Source organism: Strix aluco, chromosome 5, assembly GCF_031877795.1.
Source record: "Strix aluco isolate bStrAlu1 chromosome 5, bStrAlu1.hap1, whole genome shotgun sequence".
In the NCBI taxonomy this organism is placed as follows: Eukaryota; Metazoa; Chordata; class Aves; order Strigiformes; family Strigidae; genus Strix; species Strix aluco.
This window is the reverse complement of record NC_133935.1, coordinates 72,434,650-72,461,918: the sequence shown is the minus strand read 5'-3', so window position 1 is coordinate 72,461,918 and position 27,269 is coordinate 72,434,650. Positions and strand designations below refer to the sequence as shown.

Here is a 27,269-nt window from a genome sequence, read left to right as displayed (position 1 = left end):
CTTCCACTTCATACACCAAAAAAAATTTGAATAGCAACCCTAACTTAAGCAACACTTCTAATTCCAGTGGTTGCCAGATGTTCTTAGAAAACTTGGATTGCATCCCCAGAGAAAAGATACCTCAATGAATGCTAATGATGTCAACAGATGCTGCATGTTATTTGTTTTTTGAAATGCAAAATTTGACCTTGTCATGCTCAACAATGAGAAATAGTCACTTCCAAAGCAAAAATGACCACAATTTAGGATGATGCATAAATGAATGTGTACAGTTACTGTGTATTGCTTTTAAAAACTTAGCTAAAAAAAAAAAGTGTTTTAAAATTACATTTTAAATTATATAAGGCAAATACTCATATGACACAATGCCCATTTCTTCCTGAAATTTTAAACAAATATCTTCAGTAATAAATGTGGTTATCAAACTGTGTTCTCCTTTGTTATCCTTGAGATAGTATCCTGATTTGATAAAGAATTGTATTCTTATTTCTTAACCTCTTCAAGAACTTGTATTTCAGACTAAGACGGAATTACACAGGACCCAAATGCTAAGGTGTTGGCCAGACATCAGTGTTTTGAAAACAATGGATAAATGGATAGTTTTAAACTTCTTGAGAGAAGATTCTTTTGCTATGAGTGTCTGTTTGGAATTTCAAGTAATCTGTGGATTGCCTTTGCTAAGTTAATTTTTCATGTGCAGGTCAGCCTTTACTAGTAATAAAATATATTTACTTTCTTAAGGGTAAAAGGATTATAGATGAAGAAGGTGTTGAAAGCATCAATGACATGTTTCATGAAAATGCAATGCTGCAAACAGAAAACAACAACCTGCGTGTTAGAATTAAAGCAATGCAAGAGACTATTGATGCACTGAGAGCAAGAATAACACAACTTATGAGTGATCAGGCCAACCAAGTGCTAGCCAGAGCAGGTATGCTGTGGGTGCATTGTGTGTAAACTGCTTCAAAAGTTCATGAACTTAAATCAGTTATGTTCTTGCTTCATGGGTACCTTGGAATGAAATGATGCCTTTGTAACAGTAATATAGAACCTGCTTTGGCAGGGATAGGCCCCCATCTGATTCTTTCCTCTGTTTCTGGAGATTTCTTGTCATGGTTTGTTTGAGTTAAGAGGGCAACTGAGCACCATGCAGATGCTCACTCACTCCTTCTCAACAATCAGAAGGGGAGAATACAACAGAAGGCTGAGAGATCAAGATAAGGACAGGAAGGGATGACTTGACCATTATTGTCACAGGCAAAACACATACTTGTTAGGGGAAGGAAGAGAACATCAATTTACTTCAAACACCATCACTACTTAACAAACAGTGTAGGACAGTGAGAGATATAACCATGTCTTAAAAACACCTTCCCCCACCTCTCCCTTCTTCCTGGGCTCAGCTTTGCTCCTGCTTTCTCTACCTCCTTCCCCTGCCAGCAGTGCAGGGGCCAGGGAAGCAGGGTTCTGGTTAGTCCCACTGCTCATTCATCCTCAGAGGGAGGATTCTACCCCTGCTCCAGCATGGGGCCCCTCTCAGGGGAGACAGTCCTTCACAGTCTTCTGACATTAGTCCTTCCCACGGGCTGCAGCTTTTTTGAGCTGCTCCAGCATGGGTCCCTCCTGTGTGTTGCAGTCCTCCCAATGCTGAACTACAACAGTCTTGGCCTTCTTTGGGTGCAGCAACATGCTCTATCCTGGTGTCCCCCATGGGCTGCATGTGGGTATCTGCTCCACTGTGGACCTCCACAGGCTGCAGGGGCACAGCCTGCCCTCTCACCATGGGCTGCAGGGGAGTCTCTGCTCCAGTGCATTTCCCTGCTGCCTCCTCCTCCTTCTTTCTTCCCCAGATCTTGGTGTTTGCATCTGTGTCTCCCTCATAATTCCCCCTCCCAGGTTCCCCTTCTCAAATATGTTATCACAGAGATGCAGCCACTGCTGCCAATTGGCTCAGCCTTAGCCAGAGGTGGGTCTGGCTTGGAGCCAGGGGAGCTTCAGGAAGCTTCTCACAGGGGCCATTGCTCTAGTCCCCTTCCCTGCTACTGAAAACCCCGCCACACACACAAACCCAACATATTCCACCTCTTGCCTCTGTAAGTAACATCATCACAATACTGAAACACAATCTACATAATTCACCCCTTGTCTCTTCACCACAGCTATAACAAACTCCCATGATTATTCTGCTAATAGGGTTCAGTCTGTGTTTTGCCCATTACATCTCCCAATTACTATCCTTATCTCACATTCCTCTTTCCCATGTTGGGTGCCACAAAGCACTGTCCTGGTTTGAGCCCAGAGGGCAACTGAGCACCATACAGCCCCTTGCTCACTCCACCTCAGGAAGGGGAAGGAGGAAATACAACAAAAGTCTCAGGATTGAGTTAAGGACAGGGAGGGATGACTCACCCATTATGGTCATGAGCAAAAGGCAGACTCCTTAAGGGAAGGAAAAAGAACATTAATTTACTTCAAAAACCACCACTGCTTAAAGTAGGCCAGTGAAAAGTATAACCACATTGTAAAAACACCTTCCCCCACCCCTCTCTTCTTCCTGGGCTCAGCTTTGCTCCTGATTTCTCTACCTGCTTCCCCCACAGTGGTGCAGGGAGACAGGGAATGGGGGTTGTGGTCAGTCCTGCTGCTCATTCCTCTTCAAGGGGAGGACTCTTTGCAGTCTTCCCCTGCTCCAGTGTGGGGTCCCTCTCACAGGAGACAGTCCTCCACAAAATTTCTCTGACATGAGTTCTTCCCATGGGCTGTAGCTCTTCCCGAGGTGCTCCAGCGTGGGTCCCCTTTCATATGTTGCAGTCCTCTCAGCACTGAAATACAACAGCGGGGGCTTCCCCCAGTGTCATGGCCTTCTTTGGGCATAGCCACCTGCTCCAGCCTGGTGTCCTCCATGGGCTGTGTGTGGGCATCTGCTCCACCATGGACCTCTATGGGTGGCAGGGGACAGCCTGCCCTCTCACCATGGGCTGCAGGGGAGTGTCTGCTCTGGTGCATCTCCCCCCCTCCTTTCTTCCACTGACCTCGGTGTTTGCAGAGGTGTCTCCCTCACAACTTCTCACAACTCCAACTCCTCCTCCCAGGTTCCCCTTGTTAAATACATTATTGCAGAGGCATGGCCACCATTGTTAATTGGCTCGGCCTTGGCCGGAGGTGGGTCTGACTTGGAGCCAGGGGAGCTTCCAGAAGCTTGTCACAGGGGGCCATCACTGTAGGCCACCCCCACCCACCCCCACCGCCAAAAACCCTGCCACACACACACAAACCCAACATGCTTCTATTAATAGAAATAGTTTGGTACACTGATTTGACCATTTATTTAGGACTATGAGCAACATGAAATATGAAATAATACCTTTGGATAGGAATTACTTGTATGCTTAACTATAAATGGACTTAAATATTTTGCTTTGGATGAGGACCTGGACACAGATGGGTGAATGTTCGCTTGCTTTTCATCTCGTAGAATAATCAACCAATTGACTTACCATGACGGCACTGTTCTTTTTGTGCGCTGTTTGTCAGGTTACCTTTGCTATGGTACATGCATTGTTAAAGGTGCTAATATGGAAAACAAATTAAATAGAAAAAGTTACTTGTAATAATCCTGAACATATGATACAGAGGAACAAAAAACTTAATGCAGATTAAAGAGGAAATACATTTTACAAATCAGATAAGATCTAAACGTGTAGCCCATATGACTGTTTCTCTTTGCTGGTACCTTCTACCTAAGAGCTGTATTCAGATATTTATACTGTTGCCGCCCTTTCTCAACCTTTCTCTTCCCCCACCCCTCCTTTCTCTCTCTTCAAAGGAGAAGGAAATGAAGAAATTAGCAACATGATTCATAATTATATCAAGGAAATTGAAGATCTCAGGTATTTACATAATATGTATTTGAACTTTTTTTTTTTAAAAAAAACCCCCAACAAACTAGAAGTGTTAGCAAGTAAATACTTAAGCTGTTTTCCTATGTGGGGATTACTTTAGGACTAGTGGTCCTTCAGCTTCTAAGACCATCTGGTGTTGCTCTTGGCCACAAAAATTAAAATATTAAAGATGAAGCTGACAATAGAAGTAAAAGTAAGATGTTGCCTAAATAATGATGATGACTTGATATTGTTACACAAAGAACAGCGAAACTTGGAATGATTGTTGTATAACTTTATAACATTGCATATAAGTGTTACTACTGAGAAATTACTTGTTAAACTTTAGAGTTTAAAAAAACCCAGCATCTGCTTTCTTTTTAAATTAAAAAAAAAGTATTAAATATTTTAGATATTTTTATTTCTCTATTTTGTGGAGGTGTACCATGCAAAAAAAAATCTGGCCTATTCCTAGTTAGTGTTAAGAGCTTTTGTGTAGCTTTCATGTAATGTGTATATGCATACAGCATATGCAGATATATATCTGTACATATATCTGTGTGTATATTTATACAGACATTTATATTTGTATGTATTATGTGTAAGGTATGTGATAAATACACAGTATATGTAACTGTTGTGTCAAATGGTCTTATCAAGGGATTTACTACACTTGTATTTTGTGAGACTTCACCTTGGTTTGTAGTTTCTTTTTAAACTGAAGGTAAGGCATTGCAGTTGCAGATGCTAAAGAATATACATCTCATGCATTAGCAATACTTGTGATACATGATCTACAATTATTCTTTCTTTTTTTAAGAGCAAAATTATTAGAAAGTGAAGCAGTGAATGAAAATCTTCGACGCAACTTGTCAAGAGCTTCAACAAGAGCCACGTATTTTGGTGGACCATCAGCATTTTCTGCTTCTATGCTTTCTTCAGAGAAAGAGACAATGGAAATTCTAGATATAGCCAAGAAAGATCTAGAAAAGCTGAAAAAAAAAGAAAGGAAAAAGAAAAAGAGGTGGTGTATGAATTATAATGCTATTTGTTTTCTCTTTATTAGTAGAGGTGTACTTTTTAACGACTGAGACTTTAAAATTCATTTGTTTTTGCTGTGTGGGTTTGGATCCTAAACAGCTGTTCTTTCAAACCCTTTTACACATTGAAGTTATAGGTGTTTTTCTTTTGCATCTTTTCTTCCAGTGAAGTATTCAGTATTTGTAGCATGAATGTTTCTGTTGTAATGATTTTTTCTACATCATTATGCACAATGGTAAAAGCACAGGTGCTCTCCATAAATTTTGATATTCAAAAAAATGTTTTTAAAATGCATCTGAAATTAAACAGAAGTTTTCAAAACCCAAAATTATAAACTTTTTTCTAGTGTATGTCAAAACTGAAACAGCTTTCTGAAGAAATAGCTGGGAATTCTTTGGTAGTTCTTGGAATGGCTTCTTTTGCTTTATCTTCTGCTTTTATGGATGTTTTTAATTTGAGGTTTCCTAATTCTCTGCAACATCATGCTTTGCTGGTTTTTGCTGTTCAACTTCTCATCTACTAAAATGCTCATAGACATTGATATAAATGCCTGTTCAGACAGCAGTTAGTAAAGGAAGGATCTGCTTGTTTACTCTGAGACTTTGATTCCATTAGAGATCTTTCCCTTTTCCTTGAAATTTTCCACACTTCTATTACTTCCACACACTAATCTATTACTCTTTTTACTAATGGACCTTCAAACTACTTCTACAAGTTAAACCTAAAACAGTATAAGCCTGAAATATGGTTGAAGTATAAAGTAGATTTGAGTTAATGATACCTGCAATTTGACATCTTGTATCTGTAAATCCATTCACCACACAAATGTCTGATACATATAGAGGACTAGATTCTTTCTTTGCATATCATTGTTCAGGAAACTCCTATACTTTTACGGGGATTTTGATAGATTTTATGTCTCATGTTTGTAAGAACTTGAGGGAAGGATGGAAGTATTAAATGAAATCAGCAGAATCTTCTGACATCTCTTCAGACAAACACTTCAATATGTTCCTTAATTAAATACATTTTAAAATCAAGCATGCATTTAAATACATGCTTGGATAGAGCCCCAATTGTTAGGTTGAGGCCTGAGTATTAGGTAGCAGACAGGACTGTGACCAGAAAACAGATGAATGTTACCAGATATATTGAATAATATCTCTTATTGTAGGAGATGATCACTTAAAAGAAACATTTAGAAGTTTTACCCCATGTACAGTAGGGTTATTTGTTCTTTTCTTTTCTTTTTTTTTTTTTTTTTTTTCTTTCCCCTGAAAGAAGCTTCTGTGTCCAATCACTCTGGCTCACACCAGGACAATAATCTTGTGAATGGGATAGCCATGTGGTCTGATCCAGAAGTAAGGACTACTTATTATAAACTATTTTTGAAATCAATTTTCTATCCTAGCATTATAGAATTAGAGAACCATAGAAAAATTTAAGTTGGAAGAGACCTCTTGATGGTCCGGCCTCCATCTTAAAGCAGGTCTTGTGTTCTATAGAATGGGATTATACTCTTCAAATTGCTGGTAAGGTTTGAATCTATCTACTGGGCCATCTGCAGACTGCTTTGTAATAAATATTTATAAATTTCTGAGGTACATATATTGGGAGAAAAATTCCTTAGAAGCTAAGAAATGTTAGAATTTAGGGATTATGCATATAGCCTGTCATACTTGTTTCCTGCAGAGTGCTTCTATCTAATTAATGAAATGCAAAGTCTGTGTACAGGATATATCACTGTGAATTTTTATTCTATTGAAATTTCAGGAATTATAAATGGGTATGTTAATGTATTGCAGAGGGACAATTTACCCTGCAGTTTGGTAGGGATTCTTAGCTCTACTTATGTCTTCTACAGGCATTTAGCTGCTTTTACTGTACTATTTCTTTTTGGGGTTGCTGTTCTTTTAAAATAGTCTAACTAGTGTTTCGCTTTTACAATGGGATCGGTTAGCCTAATTACTATTTCTGCCCCATCTGCTACCTTCTTGATCTGTTTTTTTCCTGGTTATGGGTCAGTATTATGAAAGGTGCATAATTTTAAGTACATGCAATTTATCTAAATTGTTGTGAGCTAGCCTGAAGATCTAATAGCCAGTTTCTGAATGAGCAGCAGGTACGTACTGCTATATATCTGTAGCCTTTAACAACCATCTGTCAGAAAGTTTATCGAAAACAGTTTACATGACAGTAATGCTGTGGCTACTGAAATACTGAAATGCTTGACTGGAGTTTCTCACGGTGTGACCAGAGCAAACCTCCCATGTCCCTTTCAATTGTTAGTCAGCCTTACGTACCTGGTAACCTTTTTTGACTGTTGTCTTTTGACTTCCCTAACCTTTTATTAAACTAAATTAAATAAAATTACATGGGATTAGCTCCTACCGCTACTGAAGGAAGATGGCAGGCAGTATAAGGTGAAAAGGTAGCAAAAGCTCTTGCTCCAAACTTGCTAATAATGGCAACATGAGGAATTTCAGTAGTTGTTGAAATTTAAGTCATCTCTACGCTTATGTAAGAAGTCATGCAGACATTTCTTTACTGATACATCCACATTTGTTCAAGAGGGAAAAATACAAGTAAAGCTACTAACACTTTGTCCATCTCATTGCTTCTGATGCGTATTTTTTGTTAATTTATTAAAAAATAACAAGCAATCATTGGCATGTACTTTTTGAATCCCAGAAAAATAAACTGCAATCTCCTGCTTTTTATTTAAAAACAAACAAGACCCCAAAACAAAAAATAAATGCAGTTTGAAGATTTATATATGAATTATATTCAGAATATATGATTTAGAATATTAGTACTAAAATCTTCTCGTCACTATTTCATACTACATTATCAGCATATATAAAATTAGTGCTTTGTTTTTTCCTGATATATTCCTGAGCTATATAACTTTGTTCAATGGCAGTACTTCTTGCAATTTTCAGTATTTTATCTGCCAATTTTAAGGGGCAAAAGAGGAGAAAGCTTTTTCTAGAGCTAAGAGATTTTTTAAATCCATATTAGAAATAGTACTCAAAGTGAAATATATTGTCTATATCTAAAACTTCTTCCTTAGTGTAACTTGAATTTACAATTGTTGACAGTGACAGATTAGTTAACCTACAAATGCTGCTTCTTTGTTTTCTATTTACTTTCCGACTGTGCAAAATGTATTGCCTTTTTACTACTTGTTGTCTCTTGATGGTATCTTTTAAAATTTCATTTTAAACTCCACAAGCTCATATATCATTTTTTTACCTTCTTATCACTTTTGCTTTTCACTGTCTGGTTTGTCCTTCATTGGCTTGGCCTTCCAATACTGTACCTCGTGCTTTTGAAGGCTACAGAAACTTGAGGAAAGCAGTCAAGAAGAAAGAAGGTTGGAATATTTCCCAGGTTTTTAATTAACTGTCATTTCAATTAACTGGTTGTCATACATGAAAAGAAGTTGGGCAGATTCATAGGTACTTCAAGAGTAGTTCATTTGGCTTTTCAAAATTCTTTCCTGTGTTTTGACTTTCAACAAGTGTTTTAACTGGAAGAAACCTGTTGTGGAATTGAGTTTGACTCTGGGATTGCACAGTGTTGAGCAAGTGTTTGTGGGGAGGTGGTGCCTTTGGGAATTGCTATAGAGTTAAGTAGATTTCTTTCTTGCATGGCCTGTATATAATGAAAGGCAGGAGGGAGGCACAGTAGTTCATATGGTATAAAATGTATAGCGGGCAGTATACGACACTAATCATTTTTGCATGTGAGATCAAGGTCTTGGACCTTCACACCTCAGTTAAGTCTGCTTCTTTTATTTTTGAAACCATGTGACTGAAGCCTTGACCATTCCTTCCATTCAGTTTCAGCCAAAGCAGTAGATAAAGTAGTTAGTCATAGAGAGCAGTTGAGGGCTCTAAAAAGAGAAATATACTGTCATTAAAATTGCAAGTAATGGAGCTTTTATATTTCAGCTGTCTAATTTGATCCAAAAACCCCCCACTGAATTCATGCAGATGATGTGAATCTTCAGATCAGTAGCACACAAATTAAGCAGTACAGTTCTGCCCGGGAGAGCTGCTGGCTTTCCTTCCTCCTATCTCTCCCCTTTATTAGGCAGAACACAAATTCTCTGTAGCGGTGAGCTCCGTGCTGTGTGCAGGCAGAAGGGAAACTGGGGTTTTGCCTCAGTTTGCATGAAGATTGAAGCTGAGATCTCTTATCATTTAGGTTTATTGACCAACATAAAACAGAACATGTTGTGGGCTGAGTGAGATGAGAATTTGTGAAAATGAGATTGCGTGGCTTGGTGTTCCCTGTTTAGCATTTTTTTTGCCTGTACAAATCTGGTTTTTACTTCCAGCTCCCTGGGTGCTGCGTGGATTCAGACAGTTCAAGTAAAAGCTTTCTGCCTTGCACATGGTCAGCTGTAGCTGGATTTGGTTTCACTGGTGGAGAGTGGGGCAGAAGGAACCAGTTAGCACTGAACAGCTTAGAAAATAGTGCAACAAAAAATCACGTGTTCACAGAAGCAATGTGTTACTTAATTGTCACTCTTCAGAGTAGAGCTCTGTTTTAAAGGTGGCTTTTAGGTGTCACTTGACAAATTAGTGTCTCGAATCTACTGAACTTTTCTTGTTGCTGCACTGAGTGTTGGATTTACTAAGAGTTAGTCCTCAAGTCTGAGCTCCTTTTGGTGTCAGTGGAGGAAGATATACATTTCTAGTTACCGTGCCTGATCAGCAGCAGCACATAACTTGACAAACTTTTATGCAGCTGAAGTTAGGTTAGGTGGATTCCACATTATGCAATCCTAACCATGTTTTTTTCGTTACTATCCCCTGTGGTGTCTAGTCCTGTTCTATCATGATTTCTCACCTATTAGGGATGGTTTGGGTTTGCACATGTAGCACTAGAGGGACTGACATTTAGCTCGTGACAATTTGCAGAGTGCCGTTGACTTCTGAATTTTACATTTACATGTGATGTCCAAATGTGCACTTAAAAACATTAAAACTCATCCTAATGGCTAATACATGAAACCTTTAAAACAAAACCAAAAAAACTCTGCTGTGATTTGCATAAGCTATCATTCCAGTTCAGGTTGCCAAGAGAGGAAAGAATACAGAGATACTTGACATTTAAATAAGTTTTGAATCATAGTCTGAAAAACAAAAGCATGGAAATATACTAAAATGTGATCTTAATAGTTGGGAAAAGTTTCTTTTTGAGATTGCCAGTCCTATTGCAAAAATTCAGTATTTCTTGACTCTTTCTGCTGTTGTGTCAATGCCTATTTTGAGGATTCCCTTGATGTCAAAGTAGATAACCCATCAAAAGAGTAGTTATAGTATGATAAATTAGGATATTGTTTAAGGCTTATACATAAATTTTCAGATGATTGTAAGCATAGTAAGCTCTGTTATAGCTTGAGAGTGTAGTAATACCTGTAATGTATGTTGTACCTGCACATAATGTTCTTTGTTTTGTAAAAGCTATTCTGGGTACACTGCAACTTCCATGCAAAAGGAATACTGCTGTAGTATATGAAGATGTGTATTCTGGTTGTCCCAATTGTGCAATATGCCCTAAAACAATGTGCTAATCATTAATATTATTTTGCAAGTTAAGATTAAGGGTAAATAAGCATTACTTTTTTATCTGCGGGAGTTTGGAAGTTGTGTTTTACCCATGCCCAACACATGTGCCTTTGTCTAACGACCTTTGGTTTTCATCTTTATTTGGAATTACAACTTACTGGTTTGGGGGATGGGAAGCATATGCCCTTTCAGTTTGTGAATATTTTGTGTCTGTGCCTCTTCTGCTAGTGTTAAAGAGGATAACACAGATAACGAGCAGGAGAAGAGAGATGAAAAAGGCACTTCGGAGAGAGAGAATAATGAATTGGAAGTAGTAAGTATTTAGAAGTGTTTGGTTTACTTGTTCATTGTCTGTTTAAAGATTTACAAGGTTATAGAAAGGAAATTAGGAATGGGTCAGGTGAATACTGTGGCTTTGCAGTGATAGTCACAAGTGACTGGGGGATGGAAAACTGTGGGTGTCCTTCAATATCTTTCTATTTTGTAGGAGGAAGTTCAGGAAGTAAGCGATCATGAGGATGAAGAAGAGGAAGATGATGAGGATGAAGATGACATGGAAGTTGTTGAAAGCTCAGATGAATCAGATTCTGACTCTGATGAAAAAGGTGATGTCAGTGCAATATTCTGTAGAATTTTACAAATACTGTCTGTCATTCCTTGGGTTTTGGTAGGCAAGATAGCATGTTGTCAGCCCACTGTCCATAATTCTCCATGGATTTTATGTCCAGTGAATTGTCTTTTTTTGGTTATGATACTAAAACATGTAATAGATATCAGATCAAGTGTCCCCGTACTGACTTTAAAATTAATTAAATGCCATTAGATATTTGATAACGCATTTTTTCCTTGATTAGAATATCCAAAAGTGTAAGATTTAAGTACTGGGTTATTTTTATGTCTCAGGACTAATCACTAAGGTGATAGCTCCTATTCAGCTAATTTGGAAATGGGTAGAATTTAATTTTGAAAGACTTAAAGTCCATCAGCCTTCCTTATTTTCCTATGGCATGCAAGTTAGGACTGCTAGAGTCAGAGACAGCATCACCAGCAGTTCTCTCGTGTGAGCTGGGCCAAATGGGCAAACCAAGTCTGTTGGTTCCTTCTTGTCTGAGAGTCACATAAACCAATACCAGGAGTTGCAGAACCTGAAAAAATAATCCTCACTGACTTTTTTATTCTGGAGCACATAATCTTAAGCCAAAAAAAGACCTACTTGACAAAAAAAATGAATTAAACTTTTATAAACTTAGCTTGTGGATTAGTCCTTTTTCCTTACTTTTTCCTCCTACTTTTCTCATTCCCTTCACCATTCCACTTCTATGATTGAGGTGGCTCCTCTCTTCTCAGAATTTTGGCTTTATCTTTCTAAGAGCTAGAGAAGGGAAAATCTCCCCTTGGAGTCTGCCAGCAGTCAAATTTTCCTTTTATAACCTGCTGGGTTTATGAATGACAGTTATTCTCTAGCCTTGAGGTGTGACTGAAGTCTCAGAGCCTTTTGTACGGAGAAGGACAGATTGCTGATTTTGAGATTTAAATGTAATTACAACATGGGCTCCAATGAGAGAGATATGTTTCCCTACCTCTTTCCCAGTTCTAGGATGGAGAGAGTTTAAAGAGGAGGCTTTATTGCAGATAGTAGCACAATGCAGCAAGAGAAACTTTGTGTAGAATTCTCCTGTGCATAATTTACATGTCAGGAAATGGCCCTAACATTGCAGGGGGTATCTATATTTGTGATCCTCGCTGTTACTTTAACAGACGACTTAATTTTTAATTACTCAAATCTTTTTATTTTAGAAAATTATCAGGCTGACTTGGCAAATATCACATGTGAAATAGCCATTAAGCAGAAACTCATAGATGAACTAGAGAACAGCCAACGAAGGTTGCAAACACTGAAAAAACAATATGAAGAGAAACTAATGATGCTACAACATAAAATTCGAGACACTCAGCTTGAAAGAGATCAAGTTCTTCAAAACTTGGGTAAGAAGTACAAAATCATTTAAATCTAGATGTTGTGTTGTTTGCTACTTCCCCCACTTCCTTTTCCAAATGTGATAAGAAATTTCAGAAAACAGAAACAGGTTTGTACCAGTGAATCATACTTTACTCATTCTAGTTTCTACCAGAATTGAGAGAAATTTTGTAAAAAGATACTGGTACTGACAGGTATTTGATTTGGTTGAATAAGCATTTTCAGTTTTCTAGGAGCACTCATTTTAACGTAGTCCTTGAGATAGTTCCTGAATTAAAAGTTCTTTCCTGCTCCTCCCCCCGCTTCCTTTTGATTTGCATACAAATAAGAACTAGGATCAGTGGCCTTTCAGAGATGTTTTACTGACCAAACTTTTTTGAATATGTAATAGTATTGAGATGAAAAAATAGCTCTGACTCAGGAAGTCATAAGCCACAAATATTTGAACTTTGGGAGAGTACTGGGGGAAACGTTTTGTTTGTGTGTTTCTTTTAAAAAATGTGATATATGTGCTTTATAGTTGTATACTTCATATGATTTTGGTGTTCCCTTATTCTTCCTTAGACCTTCCCTTTTGATCAGTTCCAGAAAAGGGATACTAGGCTTGATGGCTCTTGAGACTGTTATGATCTTATGCACATATGTGTGAACAAGCATGTGTCTTCAGGTGCTCAGATATCTGTTATCTAGTGCAAAGAAATCAGAAGGAAAGTGTTGACACTTGATCTCTTATCCAAGAAACGCATACAAGGTGGAAAGGTTGAAGCGGTGCAGGTCACAGAAGCTAGAGACAAATTAAATTTTCAAAGATATTGCAGATAATGCTAAAGCAGAGGAAGCAGTCATCTGCTGTGGCTGGCAAAGTGAAAATACTCTGAACAAAAGTAGATTAAGAATTTCCTTTTGCTCTAGGTTCTGTAGAGACCTATTCAGAAGAAAAGGCAAAAAAAATCAAGTCAGAATATGAAAAGAAACTCCAAGCCATGAATAAAGAACTGCAGAGACTTCAAACAGCGCAAAAGGAACATGCACGATTGCTTAAAAATCAGTCTCAATATGAAAAGCAGCTGAAGAAACTGCAGCAGGAGGTGACAGAAATGAAGAAAACCAAGGTATATTTCAGTATATTGAAGTGTTGTACAATGAGTGTTTACTGAAAAATGGCCTGAAATCTCCTGTTACCTACCAGATAACTCTGTTCTTGCTGTCAGCTGCTTGAAAGTCTGCAAACAGAAGAGTTATGAAGACTAGGCTATTCCAGGGGGAGAGGGGTGGCTTTTAGGTTTAATGAACAGAAATTATGGTATCAGACATGGAGGAGCTTGCACTGCTCATTAGCAGTTATTAGCAGTTATTCAGCACTGAATGAAGAAGACACATTAGATGGAGGAGGTAAGTTGGCGAAAGCACATAATATACTGGAAGATGGCAATCTGAAGAAGAAACTATATGAGTGGGGGCAGGGAACAGCACTTCAGTGTAAACACCTTTTCTAAGTGATGACCTCTTTACAGGTTCGCTTGATGAAACAAATGAAAGAAGAGCAGGAGAAAGCTAGAATGACTGAATCTAGAAGAAACAGAGAGATTGCACAGCTTAAAAAGGAGCAACGCAAACGAGAGGTGATTTGACAGATAAAGAACTTTAATTTGGAATAAGCATCTATCATCATGATGTGCATCTGCTTGCAGGCACACACCATGTGTATATGCGTTCACTGAGGCAGGCATGTACCTGTATATTTTCACCCAGTCAAAATACAGATAATTTGGTTTGACTTCTGTGGTAACTCAGTTCCTAGCTTCAGGTGATGAGTGCAACAGAAAATAGAAAGCTTATTGGATATGTATATCAGTATTATTTTATTAGTGAATCTTCACAAAACTGTTGCTACCACCTTACTTGCATGCAAGCATTCTTTTTGATAGAGAATTGATATAGTGACACACTTTATTTTCATTCTGCACTAGAAAGAGGAAGAAACAATTGTGACTTGACCACTTCATGTCACAACAGTTTTGCAAACTTGTATTAGTGTGTAAAGGTCTTTTTTTATACAGTACAGTCCTTGTGGCAGATAATGGAAAAAATATCATGTGCTGCTTGTATTTTTTCACAGCATCAGCTCAAGCTTCTGGAAGCTCAGAAAAGAAATCAGGAAGTTATCTTACGTCGCAAAACTGAAGAGGTATTGTGGTAAAACAGTAATGCATCTTTGAAAACAGAATGATACTGTATTGCTGTAACTTAGAATGCAGTTTTGGGGAGAGGTAATGGTGTCTCTGCACTCTGTTTCAGGTTACAGCCCTTCGTCGACAGGTAAGGCCTCTGTCTGATAAAGTGGCAGGAAAAGTAAGTCGAAAGCTGAGCCTGCCTGAGCATCCTATACAGGAAGCAAGTTCTAGCTCATCAACTGAGCACGATGGTTCAAGAACAGCAGCACAGCAGAAGATGAGAATTCCTGTTGCAAGGGTTCAAGCATTATCTGTAACTGCAACAAATGGAACAGGGTAAGGATTAAAACTGAATACTCTCTGGAGAGAACTGAAAATTGCATGGACTTTCTAGTAGGTAATCTTGCGATGACACATATTGCAGTAGTTGTTATTTTTCAAACTGCTGTCATGTGATGCTCATAAAATGGGCAATTTGAGTTTAAACTGGGTTTAAGACAGTATGGAATAATATAAAATGGCATTAAGTCACATTAAGAAACCCCAAAATTTCAAAATCCAGTTAATCTGCTCTTAAAGAGAAATGCCCTTGGTGATCCAATGTCTGCAGTGTTCTTAAGTACGAATAAAAACTTGTCAGAAAACACAATTTAATTTCTTAAGTTTATTGGTGATCTTCCACTCTGGTTTGAAGCAGATTCCCTTGTTAAATAGGGAACAACTCTTAGGTGGCATTCAGTTTCAGTGGTGCATCATGCAAGATGCCACAGTGTTTGATACCTGTTTATCAAACGCGATATATTAGAGCACAGTAGAGTTCAGCGCTGGGTGCAGGTAGCTGTCTGGTGCAATGAAAAACTGCAAGAAATTCTGCAAAAAATTTTAAAGTTGTCTGTGAAAAATATTCTCGCCTGATCATTTCCACATTGAAATGTGTAATTGGATTACTTTAGATTTAGCTGTATGTTTCTCTTGAATTTATCACAGAAGGAAGTATCAGCGGAAGGCAGTGACCAGCAGAGTTTACACCTCAAGGGCAGCCAGGATGAAGTGGCAGTTACTCGAACGCCGAGTGACTGATATCATTATGCAGAGGATGACCATTTCCAATATGGAGGCAGATATGAACAGGTTACTTACGGTGGGTGATTTACTATCCACTCTTGGCTGTATTGTCATATTAAATAAAGAGAGAGCAGTGCATTTACCTTTGCTGTAAATGAATTGCTGTGATGGTGGAATAGGCAAAGTGACTTGGAATACATTGCAGTCAGTGAAGGCGCTCTTAACAACTCCAGTAAGCATTTGGACCATGGGATTGCTGTGCTTAGTAAGAAATAAAAAGCATATTAATGGATCATGTGCAGATATATTAAAATATTCACCTGTATAACTTCTTCCTGTAGAAATCATATGTTAGTTAAAGTATAACAAGGAAAGGAAAACAAAACAAAAAGGTGCTTAAATGCCTTGAGTGTTTACTGATTCCTTTTTATGTAATATTGTGTCTTTTGGGAAAATAGCAACGTGAAGAACTCACAAAAAGAAGAGAAAAGCTTTCAAAGAAGAGGGAGAAGCTCATCAAGGATGGGGGTGGCAGTGAAGCAGATAGAAATGTCCAAAACATAAATGAAGAGATGGAATCACTAACTGCAAATATAGACTACATTAATGACAGCATTTCTGACTGCCAAGCAAACATTATGCAAATGGAGGAAGCAAAGGTGGGTCAAATACTAATGCAGAAATGGTAAAATGGAGAAAAGAAAAAACCAACTGTGTTAGCCTTGGAAATGTTCTCATTTAGAAATGAATCTTGTTTTGACTGTATAATTATTGAACCAGGAAGAGAAAATTGGTGGAAAACTTGCGTGAAGTTTGAAATCAAGTGTTTATACAACTGAACTTTTAGATCTGAGTTTTAATGTAAATAGTGTAATGCAAGTTAAGATTACAAAGCATTTAAATGTCAAAGCTGATGCTTTCTATTCTACTGGTATTAAATTAATATAATTTTGGGGACTGAAGGCTAGCAGCTTGTATCCTCTTCCTACACCTGTTGATATGCTTCTGCTCCCTTGTACTGGTTTTGTATACTTTACATATATTTAAATATTTTTGTATGTGAGAATTTATGTAAATTCTTTATATTGCATTTTAGTATATTTTCAATTATGGAACAGTGGCTTTCTATAACTAAAGAGCCTTTTCAGACCAAGTTGCTTGTTTAGGGTAGATGTTTTCAAATAGTAATTTAGTAAAAGGGAATTGTCTGTTATCACTGATGTAGAAATTTGAATGTTACCAAAAGCAGTGAAATCCAAATCTGAAAACTCTCATGATGCACTCTCATGATGATACATTACATGATCTAGCAGGAAGAATCCACCACATAGAGTCTCCTAGGTCTCCTGGCACATGGTAGCATGAAGTCTGAACTGTAACACTTATCAATATTTTTATATGCAGTGCTTGAGTCCTCCTTCTCCCACCTTGGGCTGATCTGTGCTTTAATGCATGTTACATCACCAGCAGCTTCTACTAGTTTACTCACATCAGAATTTATTGAATTTTGGACAGCATGGTGCAAGGTTACAGGACTTTACCAGTAAAAAAATAGTGAACACAAAAAAACTCAATAATTCTTAAGGGTACCAGTGTGCTTAATATTGACTGAGAATAATCAGAAGAAAAATGAGGAAGAGACTAAGGGGAGAAGTCTTCAAATGCATGAAGGCTGCAAAGAATGAAGAAATGCACTCATTTCTGCATCCACTCTGAATAGCTTAGCTTGTAGAAAGAAGGGATCTGAGTTTGAGTTTGATAAGAGCCTTCTAATAGAAAGAAACTGAAGCACTGGAAGAGACTGGGAAGGCTGCAGAGTCTGTACTGTGGGGTGTTTGGGGGATAGTTTGGAAGAGAAATCCTTCATGCATGGTTTAGAGGTTCCAAGGGGGTGAACTGGGTGATGTTGCAGGATCTTCATTGTTTCTGTTTTCTATGCTTACTGTAATGATTTAAAAAAAAAAAAAAAATAAGGTATTTTTCACAATCTGACTGTTTTTGTTGTTGCACATGTAGGAAGAAGGAGAGACCTTGGATGTAACAGCAGTGATTAATGCTTGCACTTTGACAGAAGCTCGATATTTGCTTGATCACTTCCTCACAATGGGTATCAATAAGGTAATGCATTAAGTGAAATATGTGTGCACCAGGACTATGCCATGTACCAGGAGAGGAGCTGTGCTGACACAGACTGACTAATGTGCATTAGACAAAGCAAAGCTGGTCAACGCTACTGAGTCACGCTGGTTCTCAGTGTGAAGGCCCTTGAGATCCATTGTTCCCTTCAACCTGTTGCCTGTTTTTCAGCTCCCAGTAGAACCTACTTTTCTCTACTAATTACCTCATGTTGTTCCTATGAGAGCACTAGCTTTTCATAATCAAATAAATCTCTTACTATGTTTTTCAACAAGCTCCTAAAGAATGCCCAGGATCTTTTTTTAAAGACCGGCTCAGCCACTTCCTTAAAAATATGAGCCTTTAAAAAATTTGTTTTAAGGTATATATTGACGTGTGGCATACTTCAGTCAGACTTCTACTTTTGAGTAGAGCAAAAGGGGCTTTTTCTGAAAGCCTGGGGGAGTAATATTTTCAGAATGAGTATTTAGCAGTTTTAGAACCCCATGCACACATGTATCATACGCTCTTGATGCTGCTTTTCTTTCTGTTTGGAGGCCATGCTCAGTGTCATTGAATCAAATGAAAGATTTCAAGGCTATTGAAATGGGCTTTGGGTCAGTCGCGCTGACCAATTCTCTGTTCTTTTTTTGCATTCTTGATTCATCACTATGCAGGTAATCAGAAAAGTTTGTGTATGTTTTATTAAAAAAAAAAAAAAGGAAAAGAAAATTCTCACAATCACATTGGCTTCTGCAAATTTCAGTCTTGATTTTTTCAGCCCTTGGGTGGGTTGAATGGATACCTGGTTCCTTGCAGCAGAGTTAATATGAGAAGAGTGCCTCTGACTTACTCTGTTAACAATTTCTACTTCTCATTATAAAAAGCTCCACAATGTGAAGGTGATTCTCCTCTTTCTGATAAGTAATTATAATGTATAACAAAAACTGAAGGTATGTTTTCTTGCAAAATTGGTTATGCCTGCTGTCTATTCTACTGTTTGTTTCCACATGCAAAATGTATCTATTGATATCTTGTTTTAGTTCATGATAAAATCAGAATCTAATCTGTAAATCCATAGTACTACTTTCTCAAGTGCTACACTCAAAGTCCTCTGTTACCCTACAAGTCGTTGAGAAGATCTGTTGTACCTTCAATTTTCCCTACTGTTTCTTCTATTTGGAAACTGTTTTCTGTAAACTTCCTTGACTACATTTTCTACAACTAAAAATTCCCGCTAATACATGGATCTAGGGAAGTTTCCTTAGAATGGATTCTCTCATAAGTTAGGCCATGAGATCTTTCAGCAGAAGCTGAAAGTTCGCTGAGTGAGTCTGTAGGAAAGGTTACGGTTCTGGGGTTGGGTTGGTTTTTTTTGGTTTTTTTTTTTTTTTTCCTCTTATTTGTTATAGAGTATCATAGGTAATAATTAAAAAAAATGTACTTGTGAAAAGTGGAGGTGTTGATTTTTCAGATGCTTGCTACTCTTAAATAAATACAAAGAATCTATGAATTGTACTTGGGAGTCATGTCCAACTTAGCCACTAGATGCATATTTGCAAGGCAGAGTCTGAGGAACACAAGTTAAATGAATGCTTAATGATACTCTTTAAAAAAAAAAACACCAAAAAAATCCCCAAAAGAAGATGTTTAGTTGACACTTGATCTTTAGGATGTGTGAGGAAGGTTAAAATGTACACATTGTTTGTGTTTGTAGTTTTAAAAAAGTTTTGGTAATTCTCATTTTGTAACAAAAAGAGTTGTGATAAAGTATTTGTCATCTTTTCCTTTCTTTCTCTCTCCTAGGGTCTCCAAGCAGCTCAGAAAGAAGCTCAGATCAAAGTTCTTGAGGGGCGCCTTAAGCAGACAGAAATTACTAGTGCTACTCAAAACCAACTGCTGTTTCATATGCTAAAAGAAAAAGCTGAGTTAAATCCTGAACTTGATGCTTTGCTGGGTCATGCTTTACAAGGTAATTTTGTCATCTTGTATTCTGAATAGTCAGCTGCATGTCATGTTTGCCTTTCATGCATGCTGTACCGGGCATTCTAGGCTATTTCTTTTCTGAATAGATGCTGTATTTTAACATCTTATACTTAAACTCTATTTCACAATTGATGTGCATAGGATCATAGAATAGTTCGACCTGGAAGGGACCTTAAAGATCACCTAGTTCCAACCCCCCTGCCATGGGCAGGGACACCTTCCACTAGAGCAGGTTGCTCAAAGCCCCGTCCAACCTGGCCTTGAACACTTCCAGGGAGAGAGCATGTATGTCATTTTTAAGTATATCCCCTTGGCAGTGAATTGTAGAAGTTGGGGTTTTTTTTATTATTAGTGAGACTTTTAAAATTTAAATAATCTGCTTGTCATTTTTACAAAAGACTATGCATTTACAATTTGGTATGATATGTGAAATTCTAAATATGCAATCCTATTCAATCATCATACGTTAGTGATTTTGAAAGTGGCATCACCTGTCTGTTACGGCATCTATTCTACTTCTCATGAGATGATATTAAGAAAAATTTAGAATACATTTGGGTATTTTTGTTTTATTTCTTCTTATAAATGGATATGTTTTGATTGGAGTGTTGCTTTTGTTTCCTTGTTGCTGTTATTTACACAGACCTAGATAGCATACCACTGGGTAAGTATGTTTAGCTTTCTGTGTACTGTACAGCTGCATGAGTTACTAATTCATTCGTGTTCACTAACTGGTGCATCTTAGAATTTGTGAGTGTGTGAAGTTTGCATGAACTATTCTGTAAATGTACTCATTATCATGAGCTTACAGAGCATTTCTTCCTTTCTGAAACCACCCATAGCCCTCATGTTAGATTTGTCAGATAAGAAGTGAACGCGGTAAGCAGAGCTGTATTTCAGATTTATGACTTGCTGCTTACAAACCTATAGTATGTTCAGACTACATAAAACTGTTTTGTGATGTACCACTGCTGTAGTTGTGACAAATTCTGCTCATCTTTTAGGTCTGAAAATAGTAGCTCTTAACATCCAGGTCACTTCTAACCTTTTGCAGATAGCTCATTTTGTAATGTAGATATTGTACAGAATGCAGATTATATCTTACTTTTTCAACTTTGTCAGCTTCCTGAAAGGTGACACTTGAAGATCTGTTTCAGGGCATCTTGCTGCATACAGCCAGTATTTATTCAGGAACCTCAGTGGTTATTAATATCATAATGTATCTAAAATAGACCCTTAATGTGCATGTGTTCACCCCTGTTGGAGTGAGAGCAATGTTTCTCCAGCCAGGAAGTTAGCATTGCATTTTCTTTAGCTCAGGACAGGTTTTTACTTATTAACAGCACCTGAAGCAGTGAAAAGACACTTGTTAAATGCATTGAAACGGTAGCTCTATTGTCAACATTTTTGTAGAGTGCAACTCATTAAAGAAGCTTTTTAATGCTTTGCAAGCATGAACTGAGGCTTTTAAAACACCTAAGCCACTCAGGACTATGCTTACACTTTATAGGAAGGAAACTTCACTGTGGGGGTATCGCGACTGAATATGCTGTACTAACCTCAGTCTATGCTGAAATCCAAACTGCTTATAGTCTGTGTTTTGTAGATCACTAGTGACTAAACCTTTTGAGCTGCAGGGAGTTCAGACACCATCATAGTGAGGCTTGGAGGCTGGGACTGCCAGCTGGTTAGCAGGGACTCTGTTGGTTCAGGGGTTCCCTGGTAACCTGACACAATTCTCACAGGTGGAAGTGTGGGTGGCAGCAGATCCTGAGACCAGTTTCACCAGGCTGCCTGACAACTCAGTAGCAGTACCCAGCCAGCCCCATGCCAAGCAGAGTGGTTGCACTTCCCAGGGAGCTTGTGAACCATTCCCTTGATGCATTCTTTCAGCTATGAAATCTTCAAAAGTTCTTAACTATTTGAATACACTTGGCTTGAAGAAGTTTGGGCATTCCCCAGTGTAGTTGTGCACCTACATTGAAGCGTAGACTTAAGAAAAGGGTTCAGTCTCCGGCAAAGCACATCACAGGCTCAGGTTTTGACCCTCAGAATGGGGTTTGAATGCACACCTGCCTTCTTTGTGGATGAACCAACTGCCATTTGCTATCCCATCTGCTCTTGTGAAGAGTTAACATGACCACAAAGTTGAGTCCTGAGGTGTTGCTGGAGTGACTCCTTTCTGAAGAATGGTAGGAGCTGCTTTTCCTTCCCACCTGTGACATCTGGACATTCACGGATGTGACTCGCAGCCATGCATGTGCAGATCTTGAGAGGGCTGGTCAAATGTAGTTTCCTCTGGATGAACTGTGCTAGTGTATGACATTGTTACTGGTACTGTATTGTTGCCTCTGTATGAGGATGAAGACAAGTCATCAGAAAAGCTCTCCACTGTTCTTCAGTCACTGGTTTATTAGCAGTCATCTCAGATGCTCCTTGCAAGCTGTACCGCCTTTACTAATTTTATTGCCCCTTTCATCTCTTCTTGCTCAGGACTTCTTGCAGAATCTTGCTCTTCTGCCTATTCTTATTTCTTTCTGTTGATTCTGTGTGCTGGTTTCTACCTGGGGGCTTTGTGCAGTCTCCCTGTGCTGAATTGCAGACAAACTGAAGATAAATATCAATACATATCAAGTCACATGAATGTGAGTCTACAAATAAAATCCCACCTTTTGTGGCTACTTTGTTGCCTGTAAAAGCTGACCGCAAGTTCTTTGAGAAGGGGGTGAAGTAACATCACCCTAATATGAATCTTCTATTTAAAAAAAATGCGTTTATTGATGCTACTGTTGTGCCTTGCTAGAAGAAGCAGTACTCTTGATCCCCTCTTCTGCAGAAGACATAGAATAATGTGTATAGAAAAGGTTTAATGTGGGCTCAAATCCAGGATGGAACAGAAAAGAAAGTTCAGAGTGCTATTCCTGTGACCCTGTTTTCTTTATAATATTGTTGTATTTCTGAAAATTAAGGTTACATTGTTAAAACTAATTGAGTAGTTAATTCAATTAAGTAATTGAGTACCTCTGAAGTGCATTGTTGGTGTTGGTGCTAGATTGAGGTATGGTGTTGACTTTTTCAGGAAACACTTTCAGATGTGGTATACACAAGAAGGCACATTTTCCTTTTCTTCATTCCTTCTCAGAATTCAATTGGAGACTATAGGACTTTCCTTTCTTCCTTTGTCCAAAGCATAAACTTGCACTTAAAACATATACATGGACAAACCTATTTTAATATGGGTACCACATATACCTATACGGATACCAAATATATTGGTTCCACGCATTACAAATGGTATCTGCTTTCTGGCAGAAATTAAGTAAATAAACTTAAAGCACCTCTAATAATAAAGAAGAGATGTAATGGAATGTCATTAGAAGATTATTTAACCCTTAATATTTCATGGCTGTGTTAAAAAATAGAGAACTTTGCTTGCATAAATGTATTATGTATGCCCTTAAACTATACTTAAAATGTATTGTTAGAATATTATGCAAGTTAGGGGATTTGGTTTCCCAGCAGTTTGGAACTGATTGAATATATGCCCTGAACTTGTCCCAGCTCAGTTAATGTTTTGCACAATTTGCATGCAGACATGTTAATCTGATGTTTGACAGTGTGTGACATGCATGCTGGTTTTGTCTTTTGTGGACAGGTTTGTGTACCCATTTTACTTCAGGAGCATTTCTACTGAACAGCTTAATTTTAAAATTGACTTCAATAGAATGAATCTCTTTTTAGTAAGCAGTTCTATAGTGTTAAGTGGTGGCATCATCCTGTTTTGAAATCTAAATGCTTATATACTAATAAAGTGCTTGCTTCTTGTCAGCCCAAATGGTGCCATTCTGTATCAGCTGAGGCTGAGCCTCAGCTTACTAGCTAGTTAAAAATACTTTTTTTTTTTCATTATAACCAAACTGATTCTGTCTCAGAGCAAGATTACAAAGAGGAAGAAGAGACATCCTTACTGTCTATTGATTTACATCCTGTGTCTTCCATGTCTTGCAGTTAATTTCCTGTGCTTTATCTTCTTTCTTCCAGATTTCCTTCTAGAATTTATTTCTGGTTTTCTGTCATCCTTGTTGCTCTGCTACAATAAATAGAGGACCACATTTGGCACAGTATGCCTAGGTGTATGGTTTATTTAGATACCAGGAAAACTAAATGGAGACTGGCTAACAGATGGTCAAGATATTTTGAAAATTCCTGCCTTTCGTATGCTGTTCATCTACATTCAACACTGTCTGAGCTGTTTTGTATAGCACTTAGAACCTGCATGTCCTGTTGTAGATAGACAGATTAACATTATTCTTTTAAAAATTTTCTAGAAAATTTGGAAGATAGTACTGATGAGGATGCTCCATTGCATAGTCCCGGGACAGATGGAAGGTGAGCAATCTTGTTAACAGGTAACTAGATCTGGTTCTAGAAAAATTAATATCACTTCCTCTTTTTGTATCCATTAAAAGGTACCTCTGACATTGTTTCATTCCACTTTGTCCACCATTTCAATAGAAAGAAGAATCAAAAATACACATTCTGCAAAAATATGACTATTTTCTTTCTAACTGTAATGCAATTTTTCTTTTAGTTCATTATCTTCAGATCTTTTGAAGCTTTGTGGTGAAGTCAAACCCAAAAGCAAGGTAGGCTGTACAATGATGATAATAATAATTCATACTTTAATGGCACCTTCTGGGGAATGCTCTTACTTTGCTCTAGAGACATTAATGAATGAAAACATGCAAAAGGTGAACTGGTGTACCATTCATGTGATTTGTATGTAATATGCTTTTGTGTGATACTCCTCTCTGAGAAGCAATGATAAAAATGTACTTTTTCAGTATTTTGTGGTTGAATTTTTACAGTTTCAGAATCAGATATGTTCTTCCAATTACTACACTTCCAAACTGCAGTAGATTTGCAGTTTAGTATTAATTGGACTATAGTTTAATGTTTATGCCAGTGGGAACTGTGAACATGCTTGTTGTTTGCTATTTGCTTCTGTGGTCATAGAAATGTAAAGGAAGTTTATAAAATAAATAGAAGTTCGACCTCCAGGCTCTTAATTACAGTTGGCATTGGAGGAATATATCTAGGCTGGCTGGAATTTAATATTAATGGCAGTGGGAACTGGAAATGTGCACTGATTGCAATTTTGGTTCTGTGCTTACAGGAGCATAAACCAAGTTTGCAAAGTAAATAGAAGCTTAACCTCCACTCTTCTAACTGCAGCTGGCTTTGAAGGAATATATCTAGATTGGCTGTTGCATGATGTATGATTGTGGTTTTTTAAGAATGACTGTGTTGCACAAAGCTTGGCTTCTTTGTCAGGTTTTGTGTTGTTTTCAGATTGTTGAAATGTTGAGCGAATCTTAATTCATGTTGGCCTAAACGAATTTTGAAGTGACATAAACTAAGTAAGAAGCAGAGTTTTTATATCAGCAGAAGCATCGATGTAAGAATTCACACTTTGCTTTTTTCCTCTCTGCTTTATAACATTTCATTTGGATAAACCTTAGGAGAGTAATGTTGTACTACTGTAGTATTGACAGACACTTGTAGTTGGTTGAAACGATGATATCCTTGAAACCAGTTGTCAAATCAGTGTTTCATGCTGTTGAATTTGACTTGCCTCCTCTGAAATATCGCCAAAAAATAGAGGTGAGCTCCTTGGTTTAGTTTCCAAAGGTAGCTGCCAAGTGAATTGAGGCTGGATGCTAATTACCAGCTAATGAGAAGCTTAAGTGTAGCAATCTTGACACATACCATGAAATGTTTAAGTTGCAACTTAGTTTTTATTTGTCTCCAGGCCCGCCGGAGGACCACTACCCAGATGGAATTGCTATATGCAGACAGCAGCGATTTAGTCTCTGACATTAGTGCTGCAGACTCTACTTTGGCTGGCCCTCTTGCATCAGTTGCAGAAACCCAAGAAAGTGGGATGGCTGCTGACACAAATGATACTTCTGCTAGGGACAGAGAGTTTATTCCCCCACCATCTGGCTTACCTTCTAAGATAGGCGGCATGTAAGTCTGGCCATGCTGTACTAATTATCCTTTGCTTTTAAAAAATGCATGTTGCCAATTTCTTGTAATCTATTATTTTAACTTTACAAAGGAGGTTGATATACTTGAAGCTTACTAAATAATACTGACAAAGCTTCTCCTTTTCTACCATCACCACTCTAGAAAGTGTAAATGCTCTGTTGTAAGTAATGTGTTTCTTATGGAAGATATAAGTTCTGTTAAGTTGCTTTGTCATAGTAAAATTATTGTAGCCTTATTTCTAAGTAGTGGGAAAAATCCATCTAGTACATTGGATACTTGACTGTATTAGTGCTATGGGAAATGCACATTCTAGGGAGGTAGTGAGAATCTGCTTAGGACAGCAGAGAGATTTAAAAAAACCCCACCACAAAACCCTATCCCAAGAACTTTATATAACATAGAAATAGTATCTGTCTATGGTCCTGTTAGGTAAAATCTTTCTATGAGTCATCTTGTGTGGACCATGCTTAAAATGAAGAACTCTGTACAGTAATAGAGCATGCAAGTGTAAAGTTGAAAGAAACATATTGGGTATTATGAATCCTCCAAAATCCTTTCTATTTGCAGGTTGCACTTACCTGCAGAGCAGTTTTACTAATTGAAAGTATTGCTTGATGCCAAATAGAACTAAAAATATTATTTTTGTCTTTTTACTTTGGGGCCAGCAAATCTCTCACATGCACTCTTTTTTTTTTTTTTTTTCTCCACTTGCTCTTGCTGTTCTTTTTATACCTACCAATATGGTTATTAGACATTCACTGCTAGAGACCCTTTTCTTGGCTTTTTAGGTACTAGCTCCTATACTGCACAAAGTCATGCGTAAACTGAATGTGCTTGCCACATTCAGTGATATGGAAAAACTCTGTCCCATAGCTATCTTCATGTCACAGATTCTGGAACTAGGCATCTTTCACTATCCATCTGTCCTATTTGCGTAATATTTTTACAGCAGTCTCCATCTAATGTGTATTTGCAATCTGTATTATTTTTACTATATTTCTAGCATGTGCTTGAGGTGGCAATCATGAACAGTAAAACACTGCTGACAGCAATTATTAACCCGTGCTGATGGCTTCAGTGCATTTTACAAGTAGTATCTGCTTGAAAAGAATGCTCTTGGGGGTGAGGATAGGTGAAGAAACCCACTTGTTTCAGCAGTTAGTGTGAGATCACTAGAAACTTTTGAAGCTTCAAGATTTAAAACGTCAAGTGTTATGACCTGGCATCCAAGACTCAGGTAATACCGACTTTTGCCTCGCTCCATCTTCTAGAATGTATCCATTTGTGAAAGTGAGCCAACAACGAGGCAAAACAGGATTTTCCAAAAACTGGGTTCTGTGAACGCTAGAGAGTTATGCACTGTCAGTTCAATCAGCAGTAGGCCTCACATGCGTTT

General features: G+C 37.9%; 1 protein-coding gene across 10 annotated transcripts in view; it reads left to right on the top strand.

Annotated features, from left to right (window-relative positions):
• The window catches only part of KIF21A (kinesin family member 21A), a 93,297-nt gene that overhangs the window by 45,755 nt on the left and 20,273 nt on the right, over window positions 1-27,269 (top strand). For 5 of the 10 annotated variants that reach the window (XM_074827755.1, XM_074827756.1, XM_074827754.1 and 2 more), the window contains 19 exons: window positions 742-931; window positions 3,827-3,890; window positions 4,702-4,905; window positions 8,260-8,298; window positions 10,733-10,817; window positions 10,992-11,109; window positions 12,302-12,490; window positions 13,395-13,594; window positions 13,997-14,104; window positions 14,602-14,670; window positions 14,781-14,992; window positions 15,644-15,797; window positions 16,180-16,380; window positions 17,738-17,839; window positions 19,643-19,808; window positions 20,466-20,486; window positions 24,151-24,211; window positions 24,414-24,468; window positions 25,635-25,852. In XM_074827755.1, the coding sequence (XP_074683856.1) occupies window positions 742-931; window positions 3,827-3,890; window positions 4,702-4,905; window positions 8,260-8,298; window positions 10,733-10,817; window positions 10,992-11,109; window positions 12,302-12,490; window positions 13,395-13,594; window positions 13,997-14,104; window positions 14,602-14,670; window positions 14,781-14,992; window positions 15,644-15,797; window positions 16,180-16,380; window positions 17,738-17,839; window positions 19,643-19,808; window positions 20,466-20,486; window positions 24,151-24,211; window positions 24,414-24,468; window positions 25,635-25,852 (2,456 nt within the window). The remainder of the gene's footprint in view (window positions 1-741; window positions 932-3,826; window positions 3,891-4,701; window positions 4,906-8,259; window positions 8,299-10,732; window positions 10,818-10,991; window positions 11,110-12,301; window positions 12,491-13,394; window positions 13,595-13,996; window positions 14,105-14,601; window positions 14,671-14,780; window positions 14,993-15,643; window positions 15,798-16,179; window positions 16,381-17,737; window positions 17,840-19,642; window positions 19,809-20,465; window positions 20,487-24,150; window positions 24,212-24,413; window positions 24,469-25,634; window positions 25,853-27,269) is intronic. The other 5 variants (XM_074827757.1, XM_074827749.1, XM_074827753.1 and 2 more) reach the window with 3 other exon arrangements.